Consider the following 24,820-nt stretch of genomic DNA (forward strand, 5'->3'; position numbering starts at 1 on the left):
ACACGTCCCGGCACCGCCCGCCGCTGGGCTCCAGCCGCCATTTTGTGTGAGCCGTAGCCGGGTTTGGGCGGGTTTCGGAGCCGCGGGGAGGGAGCCGGGCTCTTGCCTGTGTCGCCATGCCTTCCTCGCCGCTCCGTGTGGCTGTGGTGTGCTCTAGCAACCAGAACCGTAGCATGGAGGCGCACAACATCCTCAGGTAACCAGCCTGCCCGAACCCCCTCCCTAAGCCCGCGCCCCGCAGGCTGGGGGTGATGCGGCCCGGCCCGCCGCCTCTGCATCTCCGCCGGGCCGCAGCGTATGCATCCTAGGCCCTGTCGGCTGCCTTCTGACTTCTGCCTTCTGCTCCGGGCCGCACCAGGGCTTCTCCCCTGGCTGCTGCAACGCGGGCATTGCTCTCCTTTCCTGTCCCTGGAGGTGGGCTCCAGTGGGCTGTCAGGGCAGTGGGGTGCTGTACCGGCTGCAATTCGGGACCATGCTAGGGGCTGACCCCGCTAGGTCCAGAGGCTTAGGGTCCTCATCTCTGTATCCCAACTCCTCTGGACCCTGCTCCAGAATCGGCTAGCTGGAGTGGCTGGTGTGATAAGGTCTGCTCCGTGGGTGCTGGCAGACCTCCAGATCCAGTGCGGCAAAAGAAGAGCTGGAGACTTCGACAGGCACAGGACAGTTCCTGTGTCTCAGCAACTTTAAAATCTAATTTTAGTGCATCTGAAGACTGGAGCTCTCTAGGTGCTGAAAGGGAGCCTTTTCCTGTTTGAGGAAAAATGGATGAAGTATTTGGTTCAGAATGTTAGAAGTCTTCTTTGAGAGGTATGGGTTTTCTTTGAGAGAGAGAGATTTTTAGTTGAAGTAATAGTAACAGTAATACTTATATATATATATAAAAATGCATTGCTAGCACAGTATGTCAAACAATTAAGTATAAATTGTGTGCTGCATTAAAAAAAAAATTAAAAGAGCAAATAATAGAATCATCTGATCCGGCAGCCATCTTACTGTAAGCAGCATATGCTGCTGTTAAAGCTTGGAACTCTGTGTGAGGTGTTACCTGAGGCAGCTTTATGAAAGCACAAAGTTACAGATAGCTGCTGTTTGTGGGGAAGATGTTACTCTTTTGTTGTTTTTCTGCTAATAATAATACTGGAACTTACTGAAAACTGAGTACTCGTAACAAATTTAAATTTACTTCTGACATTTGGCCTTTCTTCTCTGCCTTCACAGAGGAAACAATCAAAGCACTTTCCTCTAGCAAATGCTGCACGGAAATATTTTTTAAAGTCTTTTTTTCCCCTTAAGACTTTAATATTAAAACTAATAAAATATTAGGTATTTGGGAAAGGTTTGTTAGTAGTGACATCCTATATAATTAGAACAAGAAGGTAGCATACATTTCACTGCACTCTGAAAACTCGCAATTAAAAGAGGAAGAAGAGTTAGGGAGAAATGTTTAAAGTGAATAAACTGAGGCATTTTGAAACTATAAGGTATTATGTTAAGGGATTACAAAAGTTTGAAGGATGAAAATACTACAGAACTCCATGTGACTATTTGAAAACAGAGTCTGGAGTCTTCAGTGTTGAACATCTTCATGAGCAGTGTGTAGCAATGTGTAGCTTAAGATCTTATAGAAGTACTTTGCTTAGGCTTTATTAGAAAGTATTTATGCTACTAAATGTATTGGAAATAAAATACTTGATGTGATGTTTGAGTGTTGAAGTGTTCCTAATGTTGTAGATCAGGTTTCAGAATTAACTTATCTAGTCTGTACAGTGTTTGCCTGAATTACAAATTTCATTTAAGCCATTTTTTTTCTTGTAGATATGTTTTCTCAGTAGTTGTGCTTATACCAGTCTTCAATTTGTGCGGAAAAATATCTATCCGTAAGGCAAGCTTGTTTTACTTTCCACACTTTAGGCCTACGTATTGTCTACTAAAACTTGAACTGAGTTGCATGCTGCTACCTTTGAAAGCAGAAATGATTTTGCAGAAATTTCTGAATATAATCTTCTGAGGCATATGTAAAAAAATTAAATTTAGTTATCTGCACTGGAACATCTAGATGAAATACTTGATTCACCTGATAGTTTTTTTTGTTGGAAGCACCTGCAGTTCCTCCCTTCTTGCTTTTGTGTTTCTTCTCATAATATCGTCTTAGTTGTTTATCTTTTTTAATGTATGAAATTCTGAAGTGCTTTAAACAGGCTTGATTTAACATTTTAATGTTCTTATCTTTTATAACATCCTGATGTTCTCTTTTTTGGACTCAAAACCCCCCCCAAATGGGAATATATATTGTTCTATGTCTGTGGGGTTTTTTTGTTTGTTTGTCTTTTTAGCTTAATGTACCAAATATTAAAAGTTACTTTTTTGGATATTATTTATAAACTTTTTGTCCTTTAAAATTGCAGTGGTTCATTTCAAAAGGTTTTTCAGTAAGTCTGATTTGCCAACCTGAATTTGTCCTTCATCCTTACTGTAGTTGATAGCTCTGTGCTGCCACTTGTGCCTCAGGAAAACACTTGTTAGAGTCTGTTTTTTGTGTCTGATTACTCTGCTGGCTTCCGGTGTTATCTTGGTTTAGCACTAGTTTCCTTTTGCTTTGTATCCTGACATATTTTCTTACTAACCAATTTTTAAACACTTTGTTACTGTTCTAATCTTCCAAAAGAAGTCAGACTCAAGGTCTTTGAAGTTTTTTAACAGAGCAGTTGCTCTGGCTGTTGCTGCCTGATGAGACATTAAAGCAAAGGTAAAAGAGACAAAGCAAAAAGGTTATGCAGAAAGATGTAGTTGTTCCTTAAAAGTTGTCGAATTGGATGTCCATCTGTAACCAACCTTAGGTCAAATCTGACTTATCCTACATTTCTTGCTTTTACAGATACATTTCATAATGAAGTTTTTGTGATGATAGTGATTTTTGCTTGTACAGATTTTTAAATTTGAGTGCACTGCTCTGGTAAAACCCAAGGATTCTGACCTGTAGTAGTCTTTGCAGTATGAATGAAAGTGTGTGCAAGCAAGCATCCACCTATAGAAAGTGGTTTTATATTTTTAGGTTGGGAGTATAAGGAAATAAGCAATAGTCTGATGAAATGAAATATTTTGACTCAGACTGCAGGTTCAAATAGTTTCAAGTGTTTATTGTGCAAGAGAAGTAATTCTTTAGTGAAAAGAAGAACAACTTTTCTACTGTGTGACTCTTGATCCCTGAGGATTTCTAGTAGGAACAGATTGAGAGATGGCATTGTGAGTTGATTCAGTTTTTAATGAGTTGTTTGTTTTTAGCAGCATGCACAATTGGAGGCAGGGCTTCTTGCACTTATGCAGTATAAAAGTGCAAAAGGCAGACTTGCCCTAGACTTCATAGACAAATCCCTGCCTACACCATTCCAGAACGATGCAAATGGCAACATTTGGTTTCCAGCTGTGCAGATGTTATCTGTAATGCCATGATTCAGAAAAATGTTAAGCAATTGAGGAAAACAGAGTTTTAGCATTTTTATGATTTTTGTCATTAGTATCACTAGTGGGCATATAGTATATGAGTACATGAAATTAAATTTGATTAATGAAGAATGTGCATAATACACAGATGGAACCTGCTATTAAAACTGCATATTCTTTACAGATAACTTAAACAAGTCCAGTGTTGTATGTGTCTAAAGATATGTTTTTTAGGGTGGAGAAATGTGAAATTATTTATTGTAATCATCTTGTAAATAATAAGCACTCTCCCTATATCATTGTATCCTGAAAATATCAACATGATGAAACAGTACCACTAGTGTCAGTTGTTAAATGTGTGGTAAGACAGTGAAGAAAGGCAGTAAGGAGGGTGGGGCAAAAGGGAGGGAGACAGATTCAAGTTTTAAGCATTTGGTAAAAATCAAAGCCACTGCAACTGCCATATTTTCTTGCATCTTTGGTTTGCCTTGAATTACCTTTTTATTCAGTTCAGTAACTTAGTAAGTGCAGGAGACCTACCTCATTCATTGGACCAGTGTTTGTTTCTAAGCCTGCAGTGGAGCATTCGGCACCTGAGGACCAGGGAGGTTCTTGTGGACCAATAAAGAGAAGCACTATGAATTCGAAAGGCCCTGGAAGCCCACTTTCTACTAAGAACTGAAGGCGGGGAAGAAAAATCTTCCTTGAAGTAACACAGAACAGAATATATATGAGTATTGTGTACATGTATGCTCCCCTGCCCCACTCTGTTAGTTATTGAAATAATTTGCTGAGGTAAGCTTGTACAGGATGAGAGAAGAAACGCAGTTAAAGAGATGATTCTAATCTTACAAGACAGTATTTGGAAGCCTGTGGTATGTGCATAGATGTTTATTAGCATAGAGTACACAAACTTGATTCTTCGAACTGTGAAGAGGAAGGTGGAAGGGATACGCTTCTCTTACACCAGACCTTGTGGTATAGCAACTTCCACATTCCTATTTTTGTATATTTATTTGGTAGCACACTGATGTCCCTTAAAAGGAAACTGTCATTTCAAACTCTTCCAGTATAGGGTTGTATTGCTATTGTAACTTTGTATTTTCAGACTCTGATAGTATCAGTAAGGTATCTCAGTGTCCTGAGTTTAGGGTCTTTGTATTATTACTTCTGCTGAAATCGTGAAAACTTGTAAGATGCAGATGTGCACTTCTATATATGTTCCTCTCTCATATTTTGTTTTAGGAAACTAAGTGTGTTGAGAACTTGGAGTGTGAACATGAGGGCATCTTAATAGGAGTAAATGGGTATAAAAACTGAAACCCTAGTGGCAGAAACTTAAATTTCATTACAGTTACATGATTTGCGGTTCAACATTAACCGTGTATGAGAATTTAAGTTACACCCACTGCAGCTTGCATAAGTGGCTCAGAGTTTCCCTACTGACAGGGCATTATCTGGCAGCAGCTAAATGCAATGCGCTATGGAAATTTCTATCAATTAATTTAAGGAATTTTAAATTGTGTTAATCCTCAAGAAGCAAATGTTTTAACATGATTTAATTTTTGTATTAATGCACTTTCATTTGACAGTTTATCCCTGATAAGCAAATTACGTGTTGTAGTATAGCAAATTCTTAGTGTTTTGAAGATTTCATAATCAAAATCAGTTAGCAATGCTTGTGTTCCTGCTGTTTAACAGTGTGACTTTTATTAGTTGAATGGCATAAGATGTTTTCGAAGTTGCTAATTGTTCTCCTGTTAAATATTGTGGAAAAGATGTGTTGAAATTACTGATTTGTCCCTTGAAGAACTTTACCGCTACTAGCTGCAGTGATATGGCAGTTTTTATCCTGTTCACTTGATATTTAAGATTATTTGCTACTTTCTGTTGTAAGAAAAAGCTATGTACTTTTATGAGCTTACACTGAGGTGAAGTTACCTTTATGTAATAAGCACGTGTGAAATTCCAAAATAACAAGGGAACGAAAAAAGTTGTAGTTAAAAATTGATGCCTTAATCTGCATGGATTAATACTGTTTCTGCAATCTGTATGATCACTGCCTGAAAGTTAGTGGTAAACCACTCTTTTGTGTGTTAGTGCTTTGGTAACATAGCCCTGCGCTGATCTTGGCTTTCAGCAGCTGTTGTGTCCCAGACAGGAAGTAGTAGTTGTGTGCATTTGCAAAGAGCCCTGAGGTTCTTTTGGAGGAAAATGCAGTGATTAGTTTCAGCTTGTGCTGCAATTAAGTCTAAATGTGGGCATGTGAGCAGCACTGGTGATGTCATTGTAATAGCTTTGGACTTAAATTGAGGTGACCATTACTATGCTTGCTGAATTGAGATCTATATACTGGATTATATTTTATTTGTATATTGATAACTTATGCATGTTGGTCTTAATGGTAACAGCTTCCTGAAATTTCACATTAAGAGACTGGTTAATGTTTAAGCTTCACACTTCCAGAAATCAGCACTAAGATAGTATACTAACACATCTTACCCTTTAAGGTAAACTTGAAGTTCATTATTTTCTATGTTTAAGGTTTTTATAGGCCAAGAATAAATACTACACACACATTGTCTTGTAGTAAATGTTCATTGTTAAAAAGCTGCACCACATACTTAACCACAGATACTTGCTGACTCACTAAACTGGATCTGTCCAGCTGCTTAATGGAAGCAAGCTATGTTGAATTAAGAGTTCTGTGCAGGTGGTCTTTTTTCACATTAAGAGTGTTTCAACACACTCTTTGTAACAGTATTTCATAATAGTACATGAGATTGCATGACTAATATAAAAGCTGTACTCTGACAATTGTTGATGCCAAAGGATGAAATTTCTTGTGAGATGCACATTTTGACAATTCAGAGAGATAATTTTCAGTGGGTCACATGCATCAATGCCACGAATTTTGATGTGAGAAACTGCAGATAAAGATTTCTGTGATTTGTATGAGATTATGCAAACTTCAGGGACTGTTCAGACAGTTGAAGATGGACTTCTCATGTACAGCATCAATCTGTGGCCCACGTGTGTGATGCCAGTACAGCTATTTCAGAGAATAAAGTAAAAATTAAAAACAAGGAGGAAAGCATAGAAGGAAATAGTTTTCCATCACAACATGACTGCCTTGCTATGAGAGAGAAGGAAAGAGGGCAAGAAGTATAAGGTTCTAAAGTCTAGTGTTTATTCCATTAGCTGATGTTAAACTACTTCACAAAAATAGCTTCAAGTGGTAGATGTAGTGAGGAAAGAGGAAGGAGAAGACATCTTAAAGCAGATCACTTTGAAACATGAACATTTTTTAACACTGAAATTTCCTCTCTAAATGTCATGGCTATGTTAATGTCTGGTAGAGGCAGTAGAATAAAACTGTAGTTTGAAGGGATCGTAAGGAAAATAAACTAATGAGACCTTGTGCAATTATGAGCAACTATTAATGTGACACAGACTGGGAGGAGAGGTGAGGGGGGGAGGAATTGCGCTTGTCCACTTGTATCCATTTTCAGTTGCTTTTCTGTAGTCCTGCAGAAAGAATAAAGAGCATCACATGTCCTCTCTCCATTGTTTACAAAAATAGGAACCTATATGTAGCTACTGAAAGAAAAACTGTGATGAAGCAAGAAATGGGGAAAGAGCTGTGATCAGATAAGACAAATGAAAGGAGGTAACACTGACAGTTGTGTAGCAGTATGTTTCAGTTTGGGGCAAAACTTGGTCATTGTTGGGCTCTGCTAGGAAGATTTTTGGATCACTTTGAAGGCATTATTCAGTGGTAAACATGCAGTTTGGTGTGTCTTACTGAATTTTCTTGCTATTTGGTATGCGAAGACCAAGCAGTTAAGACGTGACTTGTAATTTGCTCAAAATGCATACTTCAGACTCTTGCTCTGGTTCCCAGTCTCCTGTTCCCTCCTCTCGGAAGACGACTCTGCAAATGTTTTGATTTCTTTGTTTTAACAGTTTGATCTCTCTGTTTATCCTCTGATAAATCATTGAAGTTTCAAATCTGATTCTTTAAAAAGCTGAGATTAAGCCATTGTCTTGACTTGTTTCAGAAATTACATTATAATTATAAAGCCAGATGTTTCAGCATTCTGTACAGCAGTGACGGTGTTTTTACCCATGAAAGTTGGCCCATTACACCACCAGTAAACAATCTCGTAAGACCTGTTACCCAACAAAGTATATTGTAATGTTTCTTAATATTACTGAATGATTTGTTGAGGTTCAAGTGGGTGTGTTTAGATCAATCAGAAAAAAACATATGTTAGCCCTGAAGACAAGCAGATTCCTGTCCCTCTCTCTTTCTCCCCTTCCCCTCATCTCTTCCCTCCCCCCTTTTAATTGTGGAACAAGTAAGAATGGAATGAAACTATCCCTGCTTTAACTAAGAGTTTTAGGTGCAAGCCAGAACAACCATTCCACTTTTGTAAAGGTAATCATACAGTTTTTCAGTCCACTTGAGAAAAGTGCTTTCAGGCACCCAAATGTTTGTACTAGCCTAATTGAATTACAGTGGAGATAGTTTTGGCCCCACAGTGGGGGGATATAAAGGCGAATGCAGATAGCTAAGCAACTTTAGCAGAGTAAAGAAGTGTTGACTAGTTGGCATTGTTACTTACTTTATTATACCAAGACTAAAACATCTCTGCCTCGACTGTATTGCACAGGAGCAAATACAGAACACTTACTTGTTGCAGATCAAAAATGGCTGGAAGCACAAAAGAAAAGCAATATCTGAAACACCACATATCATAATTTTAAAGAAAATGTTACATAAAATATAGGCAGTCCTTTAGAAATGGTGTGTGAGTTTCAACTGTAACTGCAGCAAAATTTAAACGTTGAGTCTGTTGTCATTATAGATTGTATACTTGGCAGCTTAGTTGATAAGAGTTTCCCAAGAACACTTTCTTATTGGAATCTGGAAAGAGTAGTACATCTACAAGAAATAAGATGATTCTGGTTTCATCAGTTAAGATGTCACCTGCATCTTTTAATTAAAAGTTCTGGAAGCTTCTGTAGAGGGACGTAAGAATAAATGTGGAAAAAGCTGAAATGTCTGTGAACTCGTTACTGTGTTTTTATGCTTCTTTATGGTAATCAGCATGTAATGATTGGACAGGAGTTGCCTCAGCAATAAACTAGAAATTCTGCATCTGGAGTTTTGTGACTTATTTCATTGCAAATTTTTAACTGTAATGATTGCCTATACCTGTTTTCCTATGAAATAAATGTGGTTATTGGTGTTAGTTAAACACTATTAAAAGAGGAGCTCAGTTTTTTGTGTACTTGGCTTATTTAAGCCAGGTTGTACCTAAACTTTGCTTTTCAAAAAACTTACCCTTTGTGATAGTAGTGTCTTTTGGCTGGTCTGTGTTATTTGAGGAACTTAAATTGAAAAGGCTGAAGTTAGTCAATGGAAAGACCTTTTAGTTGACCCAGTCACTTCCCAGTTCTGGACTGTTTATGCTGAACACTTTATTATTGCACTGAGTAGTTTGCTAGATGCAGATGATAAAGTGCTAAAAGAGAATAAAAGGGAGGATTGCTAGTATGGTTATGCCTGAAAGTCTTTGCTCCTTGTATTACTTAAATTGCACATCTTTCAAGTAATCTTTGGTAAACCCCCTCAGAGTTAAGTTTGAGCTGAATTTACTTGGCTTTGTTAAAAACCTTCGAATATATGAGGATTCTGTTCCTTTTCACTATAATCCTAAAGGAGTATTTATTTTTTGAGTAATAGACCATGATCTCTCTCTCTCTTCCTCCCCCTCCCCCTTATTTCTTTCTTTTTCCTTCTCATGTGTAATACGGAAGTTTCCCACTGGTGTGCTGTGTGTTACAACATATATAGTCCATTATGGATTGTGACGAGTTTCAAACCAAGGGCTAGGAATAAGCTGAAGATCTTGTGCTTATTTCTCCATTTTGTACAGTACATTTGAACCGGAGACTTTCAAATGCAAAACTAGTAATTCAAGCCGAAGAATGTGTAGTTATGAACCCTTTGCAGTAAAGACATGCTGAGGATGCTTTCGTGGCTGTTGCAATATTCTTTAATTGGAGGCACAGAGAATGGGACATAGTCAGGATTCTGTAATGAAGTTACTTTCTGTTAAAAAATTTAAAAAGCTGGTTGTAGAGGGGAAATAATTGCAATTTACTACCTTATTGCTAGTGTAAAACTGCAGGTATTCCACCTTGGAGTTTTGTCTTTCACCAAAATTAATTTTGGATTGGTAAACCCAGCATGCTTTGACAATTAGCAACACTGGACTATCACTTTTTTCTCATAAAATGGCTGTGTTGCTCTGTCTTACCCAACTGCACATAATTTCTAAGGTAGTCTTTGTGTAGAGATGATTTACACTTGTGCAGTATGTCTTGTACTGCTTGCATTCTGTTTCAGGCCCATAATGTCTATGTGATGTTCCCTGCTAATTTAGACTCAATTTCACATATAAAATGTTTTAACTATTTTTCTTGAGGGAAGACATGGGAAAGCTTCAGAGTGAAGCTTTATTTTCAAATAGCAGTTGTGTCTTTTTTTTTTTTCCTCTTGGCTTCTGTGCTAGTGTGTGATCTCTCTCCCTCATCTCTTTAATCCATGAAATTTTGTTGTGTAGTACAAGCACAGTGACAGTTTCAGACAGTTTGGTAAAATCTGCTAGTTTAGTCTACAGTTTGCGGGGAGGGAAGAGAAAATTAAACTAAGAAACCATTCTAAGTCGTTCCTTTTAGCTTTTTTTGGAGAAGCAAGGTTCAACAAAATCATCCACTTGATACTAGTTACTTTAGTTACTTAAAATACTTTAGAAAAGCATCTGGTGTTAAACTGAATCTTTTTCTTTTGTGTCACTTGTAGTTATCTGGGTTAAAGAATATGCTCGGCCTAACTTTGGGTTTCTGGCTGCAACTCTTCTGTGCTGTAAATCTGAGGACGTTGTATTCTGTGTTTTAACTGTTTAGTTGAAATGTGTTTGGAATGTTCAGTTGTGATTTGGTTGATTGCTGAGAGGCGTATGTGTTTGTTCAGTACGTGTTCTCAGCACTTAAGTGTTTAAAGTCCATCTGATCTAATTGCTTTCCCCCCCTCCCCTTGCCTGTCTTTCAGCAAACGAGGATTCAGTGTCCGATCCTTTGGAACAGGGACTCATGTGAAACTGCCAGGACCAGCACCGGACAAGCCGAATGTTTATGATTTCAAAACAACATACGATCAGATGTACAATGATCTGCTTAGGAAAGACAAAGAACTGTATCCCCGTGGCATGCCCTTTTTAAAAAATCGAATATGGTTCATCTTTGAAAGGTGTAATTCATTATTTTGCGTTAGGAATATATAGTTGCTTGACTGGCAGACTTTCAATGTTTTAAGGTTATACGAGGTTTATCCACGCTATGGACCTCTAATGCTCTCTCTGTAAATTACTGCTGAGTTACAATGCATGCATTCAAAATGCTCTTTTGTGTAGTATATTAACATATTAAGCTCTTGGAGTGAAAGTACATTAATATTACACATTTTGTCCATTACCTCCACTGCACTGTGGATCATATTTTCCCAGTGCAAAGACTGTTCCTGATAATGGATGGCCAAGAGCTGCAATCACAAGATTAAAATTGTATTCAGTTCAGACAAACTGTCAGGTAAGGTTTACAATATGCTTCAGCTGGGAGAGAGGATGTATTTCATTAAAGAATCCAGTCTTCTTACTGAGGACTTTTTGGTACGTGATTTGATCTCTGCACCAAAAAAATTTTTAGTATGTTTTGAGAAATGGGCATAGGAAGCCTAATAAAATATATAATCAAAGATAGATGTGATCAGGATTACGTGCGCTACTTAATTTGACATCAGTCATTGTTTCACGTGGTTTTAGAACATCTATATTTAAAGTTGATTTTTGTACTTATTGTACAAATTTGGGGGACTCATTCAAGATATTCTTTTTTCAACATGGGATCTCTGCTTATTTTTGTTTTTAATGATATTAAGGAGAAAATTTTAACTTACACTGAATATGTTATTTGGAATATGCTGAATATCTATTGAAAAGACAGAGGACCCTTTAGAATGAAGTATCCCAGAAATGAGAGTCTTGGCAATAAGTTTTAACAGAGCAGGCTTTGCACTGTTTAGTGGTTTCTTACCTGTGGTTCTTTAATGTCTGTGGATATATACATACTGAAAAAAATGAAGCTCAAATTAAACTTTTCCCAAAGAATTAGTGTTGGACTAGATTTTAGTGAAATACTGATAATATAAGGCTTTTCCTCTAAAATTTTGACTATGGCTATCTGAAGATGCAACAGGAATGTTAACATGGTTTAAATAACTAGGCTGTGAGTACAGTTAGGTTTCTTAAGTTTTTTTAAAGAAGTTGGAATAAGACAAAACTGGTTGATAAATACTAGAAAACTTGAAACACAGTAAAATGTAGTTTAAGTTGCCACTCAAGAAGTCATCAAATTCAATAGCTTGGCATAAGATAGCTCTACAGTTGCTTGTTTATGGCTTAATATGGGTCAGCAAATTCTTACTGTATTTGCTGACCAGAAAATACTAAACTTGAATTCCCTGTGACCCCAGCAGTGGTGGTTTCTTTTGTGCTGGGTTTCTGAAGGACGTCTGTTGAGAAGGGCTGGGCTGTTTAATAAAGCTGTACAGCACAGTTAGTGCTGATTATACATTGGAATACCTTTGTGCATGGCATTCCACACAAATGGTATTCTGTGCCAGGGGTATTGGTTCCCTAATATCTAATGAGAGGTCCTCTTTTCAAATTTGAAATGTAGCTTATAGTCTTAATGAATCACATGCAAATGTGATTTTTTTTAAATTTAATTTTATTTTTTGGTATGCCTCTGCTGATAAAGAAAAGGAAAATCTTGCAAACCCATCTCACTGAGGTATGCAGTGTCTTGATTAAAAATCAATTGCTTCAAAAGAAAATAATTTGAATTGAGAAATAACTTTTACAAGTACTAAAGATGTGATTCACCTGTTGCATTTTCTGTTGCTGCTGCACTGAGTATGGCATTGTTTTAAGATAAAAGAAAGTCTATCCAGTCGCCCCATTCAGCATCTCCTTTGGAGTTGCCAATTAGGTTCTGCTCCATGTCGGAGATGGCTGCTGTGTTCCTCACATGTATTTGCAGTGTTACAGTTATTTTTCTTCTGTCTTGAGAGAAGATTTCAGTTTAAACAGCAGTCATGGCAGGGGAAATGGGGCAAGAACAATTGCCTTTAAACCTTTGCATTTTTTTATTCTCAGATATTGTAATTTAGGTTTCTCAGAATGAAGACTCAGTGCAGAATAACCCCATTTGCTGAAATGGATTTTGAGGGTAAAAAGTCCTTTTACAGTGACCAAAACCAGACATGCTCTTGTCAGAGGGCTGTGGAGTAGATCTTTCTGAACCAGGATCATGTCGAGGGGCTCAGGGTAGATTATTTTATTTTGATTTTCATTTTCTGGGGGGGGAGGTGGGGCAGTGGTGAGCATTACATCATAGATGTGATGGGCATGCAAACATTGCCTCCTGTAGGGTAAGAGGGCCTGCTCTTCTAAAGGACTTTGGGTTTAATGCGTATGGGGAAGCAAGAGAAGGTATACTTCTTCCTATGATTCAGTTTGTTCTTCTGTTCCCCAGCCTTGCTTTCATCAGCTAAGTGGAGATGGCTGTCATCTGTAGCCCTTCCCCATGGTCTTAAATAGTATATCCTGGTGACAACTGTCAGCTTGTTTCCATATTGCAGTGATAGGACACATGGAGTTTGAGTGCTCAACATCCAGTACTGCCTCATTTAGTAGTGATTTTGTTCCTCCAGTCCTGTAGGCCAGCAGAGTTTTGAAGCATTATGAACACTAGATACTTGGTGAAATTTTGGCTGTAGGGGATTTGCCACATTCTGTGTTGACCAATCAAGGGAATGAACACCTGCTTCAGAAAGCAGAAATCTTGACCAGATATGAGATTCTGCAGTGCCAGATACTAGTCAGAGTGAGGTTAAAAAAATGCATTAGAATGGAAAGATCTGTTGAAACTTTCTCTCCTTCATTGGTGGGAAGGAGTGAGGGGAAGACTATCAAGAAACCGCAGCTCTGCAAGGGTAAAGTATCTCCACTGCAGTTAGTTATTGAACTACAGAATGCAAGCTTGCCTGTCTTGAAAGCAAATCTTGAATTTCGTAAGCACAGAAATAAGGGATTAATCGAACCAGGCTTTTCAGGCACATGTATTTGTTTGAGGAGGTGGTTACGGTAAACTGGAAGTAGCTAAACGCATTTTAAAATGTGGTAGTTAAACTTTATAGTTAGAAATAAGTATCCACTACTTCCTTGCATTTTGGAATATTGCATTTAAATACCTGGGGCACTAATAGGGAACTATGGCAAAACTATCAAAATTTGTTCTGAATGTAGTATTGGTGGTGCTTTTTAAAATACTGCTCTAGTTTTTCTTGGAGAACAGTAGAGGGATCTACTGCTAATCTGAAGTAGACATGACTGATGTCTCGGGGACCTCTGAGGTTATGAGTGGGTAATACACTTAAACTACATTGTTTGTTGTCTCTGAATGTGAAACTGGACCTCTCAAAGACAGGCCGGTATAATTACTTTGCCTCTCTCAATTGTGTGAAGGCATTTAAGGACTTTTTTCTAATTATAGGATGTTGATTTTAAAGACAGAAGAAAAACACGGAGGAAAAACAGTCAGCCTTACTTTCAAGTGGAAGCAGTAATTAGTCAAGGATAAAAATTTCCAAAAGCCAAATTCAGTGTGCATGAGCAGCTGCTTCTGTGCTCAGAGATGGAGCTGTTCAAATCGCAGTGTGACCAGAATTCTGCAGGAGCAACTTCTAGGTTCTTTATTAATTAACTCTGTGGTTCACTGTTTCTTTCCCTTCACAACACTGACACATCTGTGACTTGCAGATGAAAATACCTAATTATTTCCAAAGATGGACTTTTTATTTTCCTTTCTAGGTAGCCTGCTCTACTCCACAAGCTATTGCTCAGTTGCCTAGCTTTTTCACTCCTCTTTTAATTTAACCTTCTCTCTATCTGTAGATAGGATTCCAGTTTTAGCTCCATAATTACATGATGAACTGAAGTTAGATACTAAATTTTCTTCAGGCAGAAAGGAAAAATACCTTGTTTTAGAAATGAAGGAGAATGAGGGCAAATATACCAAGCCAGTTTAAAACGTGATTCTTTTCTGCCAAAGAAATGTATTGGTAATCTAGCAGAGTGGGATCTAGTTTTTCCTCTGAACTCTGTATCTAAGCTGGATGGCCATTATTTACAGTATTTTTGTGCTATTTCTATTTTTTTTTCTGTTTATAGTACCTGTCCCATTCAGGACAGATGAAAACAGTTCCTACCTACTTTGGCCAGTATTTGTGGCATCATGGTTTTCCCACAGCTGACCCTTATCCCTGATTTATTCCCCCCCCCCGGCTTCCACCTACCTAAGACAATGTGCTCCCCTTAACTGGTAAGATGCATTTTAGTAGGACCTTGAGAGAAGAAAATGTGGGGGCTTTGGAAGGAAACATAGGCTTGAGAGACCATTGTGTCACCTGTAGGTGTGTTGGAATTGCAAATGAGGCATCTGAAGCAGGTTCTGGCATGCATAAAGTCTCTGCAGAATCCAGGTGAACAAAACTGAAGTCATTCTTTCCTGACACAGGATAAGAAGTGAGGAAGACCAACAGAAGTATATTATTGAAGTAAGTTGAGCTTCACTGGTAACTCTTTAGGAGAAATATTCTGTGCCTTTCAGAAGACTTTTCAGTCCTGCTTAAGAAAGTCTCTTGAGGTCCTCTTACTTCCTCTGCCTGTGAGGAACAAATGCAGATAAAAGTAGATTGGGACCAGCTGAGAAGAGGGGACATCCAGGAGCAGTGAGGATATGTTTAGGAATAATTTTTCTGTCTATGTGGGGTGGTGATGAAGAAGGAAGATCCTTTCTCCCATTCAGGAAAGGAGGGTGCTAATTTTAGTTCTGAGGTCTTAGCTGGACATGCTGCAAGAAAAGCCTAACTGCAGTAAAAACTCTATTTCCTATGTTTTGGAGTCAAGTTCAGCTTCGTGGGACAGTATTACTTGAGTACTAAAGTCATCCTTTCTGAAAGTTTCCCTGTGCCCTCCCTTAACTCTAATGCTGGAGGAGTGGAATCAGTTTGTTATGCATGTCTCAACTGTATTAGAAAGTTATTCAGCATCAGCGACAGGATTGATAAACTGCTGAACCACTGTAGTGTGAGTGTGTTGCTGAGGTCTGTTCTAGGCAAGAACTAGAACTGCATTTTGGATGCAAGTTCAAACCATCCTGCAGGTTGAAGAACAGTCGGTCTATATTCAGGGATTAGACTTCCATTTACTGGAGGATGTGGTATCAAATAATATGTTGGATCTTGTTGCTCAGCCACGTTTTCCCACTTTCCATTTCTCTGCTCTTTTTAGGGTACATATATATATTTTTTCTGTGACTTTGACTATATAATTCAGGTTCAAGTACTTTCAAACACACACTTTCGTCTGAAAGAATTTAGGCACCTTTTTCTGGCATGAAGTATTAAGATGCTGGTTATTCATGCAGCTCTTCCTTAGAGGAAATAGATTATTGTATTATAGCTAGTTTGTTGCTTTTTTGCAATTCATTTGTATTACTTTTTGCATGTTTAGCTCCCATCTCAGCAACTCCATGTTATTAGCAGCTCAAGGATTCCTTCAGAGGACTGGGAAGCCTTCTCTAAATTTTGATTCATTTTGGCCGTTGACAGTATGTATTTAACTTTTTTTATCAAGTAGTCATTGAAATCATCAATTACTTTTCCGTGTGATTTGGCTTCTTTTTTAACTCGTTAAGCATCCTACTGTCTTTTCCCCCCACCTGCTCCCCCAAACATGAGATTGTTGTTGTAATATCACGTTTTGTCGTTCTAGTGCATCTATTTTTAGGTAGTGATACCTTTTTTCAGCTATTAGAAGAGAAGAAAGATTTTTTTTTTTTCCTGGTACAGTATCTCAACTCTTCAATTGCTCTACCTGTCTAAGTGTTGATAAAGCATGAAAAAGTATCTTCAGATGACAAGAAGTAGCTGTTCTGCTTGTCTACAGGACTGTGGACCAGTGTTCTTTCTGTTCTTACTTCTGATCAGAAAACAGGACAATCCTGGTAACTTCAGAACAGTCCAAGAAAGTTTGGTAATTGTACTCAAAGTAATTCTGCTTTAGGCATGTTCTCTTCACTTTCAAGTCTAACTTTTTTTTCCCCCCCCCTTGTGTCTCTACATACTTGGCTCAGAAACAGATGAAAGGTCACTCCAGAAATCTGATTTGTTGCTTGGAAAAATCACATATTTTGTTTGGCAGTATTCTGTTTTTTAGTGGTTTGTGGCTTAATATTGTCCAGACATCATTGCAAGAGCATTCATTTAAACTGTTCTCAGGTAGTGAGTTTGCAGCTTGTAGAACAGCTAGTATGGAGGCTGATTTTCAACTTTCTTGAATTGTAAAAATTAACTTCTAAATATTGGAAAGATGTGTGGTCTGTTTCATCAAAACAGAATCTTTCTGTTAGTAAGTATCTACTTAGGCTAACATTCAGAATGAAAAACTACAGTTTTTGTGAGAGTCCATCTGTAAAGTCATCTACAGGTGGGTGAAGATCCTTCTGCCTACACTCCCTACTTGTCAGATGCACACCAGCTGTAGTTCAGAAGCCACGTAGTTCTGTTAAAGTGATGCTGCATTTGAGCTAATAAGCCCCAGTGTGGAGATGAGGGGAAAGAAGACTTGTACATCTTTGTTGGTAGTGATATTGACAAGCTCTGGCCCATCTGTGAAGGTGGAAGAAGTTGGGGAGGGCTTAGTTTAGGTTGGGATTACTGTCCTCATCTATCTCCTCCATGCTTGATGAATGGCTGTTTGCAAATAGCATGAATTGTTTCTGAACCATTGCAGTCAACAACGTTGCATTTGAAGGCAAACAGAAACTGGAGGTAGTTTCAGTCCAACCTTAAGATGACATGCTCTAAACGTTTCTGCAGTCCATCAATGTAGCTCCAACTATGAGGGATGGGTAATGCCTTAAACAGAAGTGGGAATTAGTAGCTAGAATAATTACTATGAATGCTATAGCAAGACTTTTTTTTTCTTTTAACAAGTGCTCTTATGTGCCTAATATAAGCATTTCTGTTAGACAGTAAAGTTTTGCCATAAGCGAGTTGTCCTTGGAGGGCTTTGTTTCTATGCTGTACTGTAATTAAGACTTCTCTTGCCCTTACACTGTTAGTTTATAAGTGTGTTTACATCTTCTGTTGGGTTGATAAGCTGAACTACCAAGCTGTGGCAAGAACTTGGTAGCAAATCAAAAAGTCCCTTAACTTTCGGTATTCCATAAAGTCAAGTTTTTGACACCTTTGCATACTAATTGCATGTTAGTTGAGATCAACAACTTTATACCTTCAGATTTATATGCCTGAAGGCAAACTGCAGAAATCAGCAAATAGCAGGAGCTGAGTGGAGGCATTAAACTGATAAGCTTGAAGTGCGTTCTAAGATCTCCAATGCATAGCTATTTTATTGTAAAGCTGAAAAAAAAAAACTTTTGGCACTTATTGTGTGAAAATAATTGCTTAAGAAATACAAAACAAGCTTCTGACTTCTGTGCAACTGGAATCTTCTGCTGAGTTGTAAATGTAGAATAGTGCTAAAAGAGTTTTAGATGGTAACAAGCTAGTGACATAGGCCATGAGTAGAAAGCCTTGCAGTTCAGGCTTATGCTTGCTATGCTCTTCGTTAGTCCTGGCAACTATAACATGCTCAATAGCATGTGTTAATTTTAGTATTTTAAATTTTGCTTTCATTTGCTGAGTTACCCATGCTGCTATTGTGTACAACTGCTCAATATATTTTGCACCTTGCAAAATGCAACTTGCAAGCAATAAGGTAGCCTGATTTGTGGAAATCATTTGTATAGTGAATCCATCTCTGTAGGAACATTATGGTCTTGCTGTGCTAGTACTTGCTTTAACCTAAGACTTTAAATTGCACTGGAGAAAAGATGCTTCTGTTTAAAGGAAGTTATCATGAGTTAAAGGGGTAAGTTACCTTTTATTTACGGAGTATTAGGTGTGTGTTCCCAGACAGCAGGGAATAGCTGATGCGCTTCAAGTTGTCACCCTTGCTTACTGCACAGTAGTTTTGTTTCCTGCTTGTAACCTGGAAAGCAAAAACAGCTTTTGTTTTCAACCATGTAGATAGTTTTGCAATTAAAATAACATGGCTATTAAATGGTTGATGTCTCAGGAGCTCTGAATTTATTCACATCTTTAATCCTTTCATTTTAGAGCTCAAAATAATGTCTGCTTTTTCAGGGAAAAGCATAAGCGGGGAATGGATAATTATAGTAGAAGTGCTGCAGATAAAATCTTTTTCTATGAAATGAGGTCATACCACCTTGATTGTCAGTTTGCTCATTAACAAAGCAAGTAGAGACAGATTATAGCTGCCATAGCAAATTCCCAAGGAAAGCAAAAGGTGCAGCACAGAGTGGTGTTAATTTTCCTTTTGAAACATTGAATTGAAATCAGTTTTGAATCTTATTGCTCGAGTTGTCATTTGCAGAAAGGAATTGGGACTATTACTGTATAAATGCTGTCCTGTTTCTTCCCTCTTCATTTCTGTAGGTTTATTTTATTTTATTTTTTCTTCTTCTTCTGTGTTTGTAGCTCAGTTATGTTCCTCGGCCAGGCTGTCAGTGCTGAGGTGTTATGTGGTGAAGTGTGTAATACCCACAGGATTTGTGGCAATAGCAAGATGGTAGTGGGTTTTGTTTGTTTGTTTGTTTTAATAGTGTGAGACTTCATAGTTCACTCTTGAGGATTCCTTTTTTGGAGAGTAACCTGACCAAATTCCACTTTAGGTAAGCTCTTTGCCCCTACATTTCTCCTGCGTTTTCATTTGGTTTTCTTGATGGGTTTTGAACTGGTGGACGGTTTGAATTTCCAACTACAGCTACAGACACTACAGACACCAGTCAAATATTAAATGTTTCTGAACATATAAAATCTTTGGAAGGTTTATTTCCTTTACCAAGATAAGCCCTGGACAGATTAAAGACTTCTGATAAAGAATCCAGTCTGAGGCTGATTGGTATTGTAAAATCCATGTAGAAACTGCGTGAAGAGAACTAACTTTCTTTCCTTAGCTGAGTGTCAGTCATATTATATGAACTCTGTGAATGAACACATGCATTTGAATTTTTGTTTTAAAAGATCGTACTTGGAAGTAAAGGTGAGAATTGGATCTGAAATTTCATGTGGTTGGGGAGACATTAAAAATAATGCTACTTGAAGCTGCAGCCAAAATATGTCCATTCCATCTGCTGGCTTCCTAAATTCACTGTTAGCGCTGCTTAAATGGAATGCTATGCTGGATCAGCAGATAGAAAAATTCTGTCAAGTGCATTGACTCTGCTTCCTATGCTATAGAAGAAAGGATGCTTTCACGCAGCCTTAGTGGTAATGCAGCAGGTTCTACAAGGATCAGTAAAAGAAATTGCTGCTTCCACTCTTAAGCATTGGCTTAGATCTCACCCAGACCTGTTGCAATCTCTAGTTATTAAAACTTATTTTCGGTCTGCAGCATAAAAATTAGCATAGCTACGTTTGGTGCTAGTTCAGCAGTTTCAACCAAGACTTGAATGAGGAAGGAAAAGGGATAGTGGACTACTGTTCCCTTGCTTAGAAGTGCTGACTTCAGATTGACACAAAGCTTCCTCTGCGCTAATGTATGAGATAATTACACATTTTATTATAATTGATTCAAAAACAATTTCCATCTTCAGGATGGCTGTTGTGATTTCTTAAACTAGTGTTAGTTGCACGACATTAAAATATCTGTGCGTCACTTCTGGGATACTTACGTAATTTCTCTTGGATCTAAAGAAAGATGCATATTCAGCACATCTGTTAAATATTTTAACCATTTCCATTGTTCTGTGCCCTCAATTCAAAAAAAACCCTAAAAAACAAAAACAACAAAAAAACCCTTGCAAGCGTGATACAACTTTGTGCTCTTTGCTTGTATCTTTTGTGACTAAAGATCAATTTTATGCCAGAGCTTATTACCTTGCAGGGATTTCTGCCTAAGCTTTTTGTATGCAGTTTTAATGTCCTTTCTGCCATCTTTTAAGATAATAGAGCTTAGGTATAAATCAGATTTATTTTCATTAGGCAAAGTTAGTATTCTCATGGTACCGACATGACCTCTTATTAGAGCTCTGAGTTAGACTGTCTAATTGAATCTTGTGGAATCATAGCTTCTACCTTTACTAAAGCATCTAGAAATTTGCAGCAAATTCAGCAGCTTAAGTTGTAGAAGATTTTCTTGAAAAATACTGATCTGAAGAAATTTTGTTTTATTTCTTCTCTGGTCAATTAAATCTTCATAGTTCTAGCAATTAATGTTGCTGCCTTTGCACCTAGAGCAATTGCATTGTGCTCATGTAAGAAATCCTTTTAACATTTGCAGGTACAGAAGAGGAAGTAAAAGCTTCATGCTTCCTTATTTTTATTCAATGGTTCTGATCTTAAACATTTGTAAATACTGCCAAATGTGCAGATCATAGAAGTTGAGTGAACTGTGCAACAGTACTCTGATAATAAATCTGCATCTGAGATGGTTTATATGTCACGTGCTTCCCTGAAGCACTTTGAAAACTCACTCCTGTGTAGCTTGTCCTGTGTCTGCGTAGGATGGCAAAAAACATTGATGCAAAGAAAATGAGAGTTCACATTCAGTCTTCTGCAAGGTGTTGATGCTGGCATAAACATTATCAGAAGTACTGTTTAACCCAAGTTAGTAGTATTTGTGGTATTTTGTGATAAGTTATAGTCTCAGTTTTAAGATTTAAATTACACAATATCACAAAAGACTTGTGAACAAACTCTGAATTGCAATAAAATCACACAATTTCAATTCCAAATTAAAGGCAATTCATGCTCCAGAAGTGGATGTAGATAGTTCTTGCAGTGATAATCACAGCTGTTTGGAAAAGTGGAATTCCCAATGGTGGTACCCTTTTTAAATCTGTTATTCCTCGTAAAAGGAGGAGATGACTCTGATGATAGAAGATGGTTGGGCAGGTGTTCCCCTCCCCCCACCAAGGAAATTTCTAGTTTTTAGACGTTTTGTCCAGCAGGCTCGGGCAGAACATAGCTTCTGTTTATAATACACATACTAATAAGTAAATTAAGATGATATAGGGGAAAAAAGACTTGCAAATGCCATTCAGACTGGTGTGTTTGAGAAGTATTCTGCTCTGCTGCTATTTTTCACAAGGAAGAATTGCAGTATTCATGTGAGTATGATGACAGTTGCACCATCATGAATCATTTGCATGTCAGAATTTTCTTTTGAAGATGTAAAGGCCTTAGGTGTCAACCACTACTTTAAAAATGTTATTTCCTAAAAAGTATATACACTTTAGTAAATGTAACTTAGCAAATTATATTTAGTAAATTGGTCTCTGGTATATTTTAGATGACTGTGTAATTAAAAATACCTAAAAACTTTCAGCTCAATTCACTTCTGAGTTCTATTTTCAGTTTCATCTTCTGGGAATTAAGATGGAACAGATCAAATACTTGGGCCAGTAAGAGACCATTTTTCTTTTATCCATACAAGATCTTAACTAAAATAGGTCAGTACATTAGTATGTACATCCTATAGGGTAGCATTCCTCTTATCTAACTCTAGTTAGCCCCAAACTAGATACCTTGATGTGACCTGGTCAGATGCCCCGGGGAGAGAAAAGAATACTTTAGAGGTGTTTTTTTCATGTGTGTGTGGGGGGGGATTTAAACAAAGTAACCATGCTACAGGTATGCCAGATTGTTTTTCATTGACTATAAGGGAAGACTTTCTACTTGGATGACCTCAGATATAGATGTTTACTTACAGTCTTCTAAACCTGCATGATTGAATTCCATCCAAATTTCCTCTCAAGGTTTGGAAAATACTTCTGAAAGTAAATTGTCTACATGCAGTGATTGTCAGCACAAAAATGCAGCTCTGTAAGCAATAGTGGTAAGAAATGAAAACAAAGAAACCTTTGTCTTAAAACACAGCATCATCTGCTGAAACAAACTAGTGTAAAGAGAAGCCATGAAATTTAGTTTTTGCTGCTGGCATTTCTTATGTGATGTTTAGTATCCAAGTAATGTTTTTGCAGAGTTTTGAAATACAGATTCTTCAAAATATGCAACTTAAGTGGCTTATGATGATGATCATTCCTGTATATCCATCTCTGAACAATAAGCTCTGAGGTTGAACTGCTATTGAAATCTCCCTGCTGAATTAATAGATCATTCTGATTCCAGCTGGACAGTGAGCTCTATAAAACAGTAATTTAGTGGGAAACACAACTTTTCTGGCAAGGTAGTAATTTCTTCTGCTGTTTTTGTATGTTCAGCTCTGATTTCATCTGTTCTATTGTCTTCTCCTCAGTCCCTTATTCAGAGTACTGCAGTCTTGGTATCGTACCTCAAAACGGAAATGTTAGGGAAAAGCCCTATCATCCTAGGCACTAGGAAAAAGAATTAACTAGATTTATTCCTAGTGAAGTTATAGCCATTCTTAATGCTCTGAGAAAAGAAGCAGTGATCTTGTACTCTAGCAGATATTAAATGTGTCTACTGTTGTGCAGTGTACCTCTTTCACCCTTTAACTGTCTGATCCTGGGGTTTATGAAAACTTCCTGGGATTTCCTTGGCTAATCTTTATCTCTCTTTCCCCTCCCCCCCAATATATATATATATTTTTTTGGTCTGCTATAGGTACAGATTCTCTAAACAGAACCCTTGATACTTTCTGTGCAGTCTAGTTGCTTTCTGTACCTTGTATCTTGCTATATGCATTGTGCCCTAACCGGAATATCTGTTGTTTAATGCAAATAAAACTTTTTTTTACATAAAGTTATATATGCTTGTTTGGTGATAAAAATGCTTGAGTTGTAGCCAGTACTTTTACTGTCTTGTCTTCTGTCTCTGACCTTTCTTTCCTCTTGCTGTCCCCTTGTGGCTCTTCTTGGGAAGAGTATTTCATGTAAAATGTAAATATCTGGAAGTGTTAGAAGGTGTAAGGTTGGGTTAGGTGTGATGCATAGATAGAGGTTTATGTTTAATGGGGTGGGGGAGCAAATTCGTGTTGATAGAAAGTGAAACCTGAGGCATTTCTTATTTTAATGGAAATGATTTTGTACTCTTTCAGGTGCTAGGAGTCCACTTAACGTTGGTGTGTGGTGGGAACTAATCTCAGTATGTAGTTCTTCAGGGAATATGGCATATCTCACCAGGATGTACAAAAGGGTACTGTCTATCCCTGCAGAGAAACTTGGTGTCACTTTCCTAACTAGATTCTGCTGTTTGGTGTAAGGAACAGAATGTCTAGACTCCCTTAAAGTCTTCATAGACAGATTTTACAAGGCATTCTAGAGATCATCTTTAGCTCCTTTAAAATCTAGCCTCTGAAATAAAACTTGGAATAACTGCTGTTCTCAAAGATAACTTAATGGAGGAATGAGTATACTGTGCTACATACATAGATGGGAAGACAGCTCTAACATTTGAGTCACTTAAAAAAATCTATTTTACATCATGAGTGATTTTTGTATAACTATATGAGCATATTCAATACAACTTTAACAGCTACAAAGCTATGGCTCAAACTGAGGAAAACCTAATTATGAGAGAATAGAAATATGCAGGAAGATGTGCCTAAGGCCTTTTTTCCTTGCCTTTCTCTGGTATATCATATCTGGATGGAATAACATCAGTCATTGGTGGAAACTTTTCTTTTTCTTTCTTTCTCTCTCTCTCTCTCTCTCTCTCTCTTTTTCTTTTGGTCATTGGGATTCTAACTCTGCCCATCGTTTCTTTATAAATCCGACAGAGGTGATGATGATATGATGTTAAGGGGTGGACTCTGCTACTGAAAAAGCTGCATACAATTTTGGGGGTATATATTTTTTCTTTAATGGATTTATACCAAAAGCTCTCATGAAATTATATCCAGAAATACCCATTTCAGGTCTGTAAAGATCCAATTCTTAGCAAAAACAGCAGTGGGAATTTTATTAAATTTCACATTAAGGTAACCACCAGAAACTTTGCCACTCTGTTCAACTGCAGAAGAAATACTATCAGCAAAACATGAAGTTGGACGTTTTTGAAGGCATCTTTAAATGTGGGAGTGATGTATATGAAATTGAAAAATAGTATTCTGGGATAGGAAAGTTTACTTTTAGCTTCAGTATAGGTTTTATGAAATTTGGTGTAAAAATTGCAGGT

General features: G+C 37.6%; 1 protein-coding gene across 4 annotated transcripts in view; it reads left to right on the forward strand.

The window, feature by feature from the left end:
- SSU72 (SSU72 homolog, RNA polymerase II CTD phosphatase) overlaps window positions 1-24,820 on the forward strand; it is a 32,858-nt gene continuing 8,038 nt past the window's right edge. For 3 of the 4 annotated variants that reach the window (XM_026117409.2, XM_026117410.2, XM_026117411.2), the window contains exons 1-2: window positions 1-196; window positions 10,565-10,708. In XM_026117409.2, the coding sequence (XP_025973194.1) occupies window positions 117-196; window positions 10,565-10,708 (224 nt within the window). In that variant the 5' untranslated portion in view covers window positions 1-116. Of the gene's footprint in view, window positions 197-674; window positions 808-10,564; window positions 10,709-24,820 lie in introns of those variants that run through there. The other variant, XM_026117412.2, reaches the window with a different exon arrangement.

Source organism: Dromaius novaehollandiae, chromosome 24 (assembly GCF_036370855.1).
Source record: "Dromaius novaehollandiae isolate bDroNov1 chromosome 24, bDroNov1.hap1, whole genome shotgun sequence".
Classification (NCBI taxonomy): Eukaryota; Metazoa; Chordata; class Aves; order Casuariiformes; family Dromaiidae; genus Dromaius; species Dromaius novaehollandiae.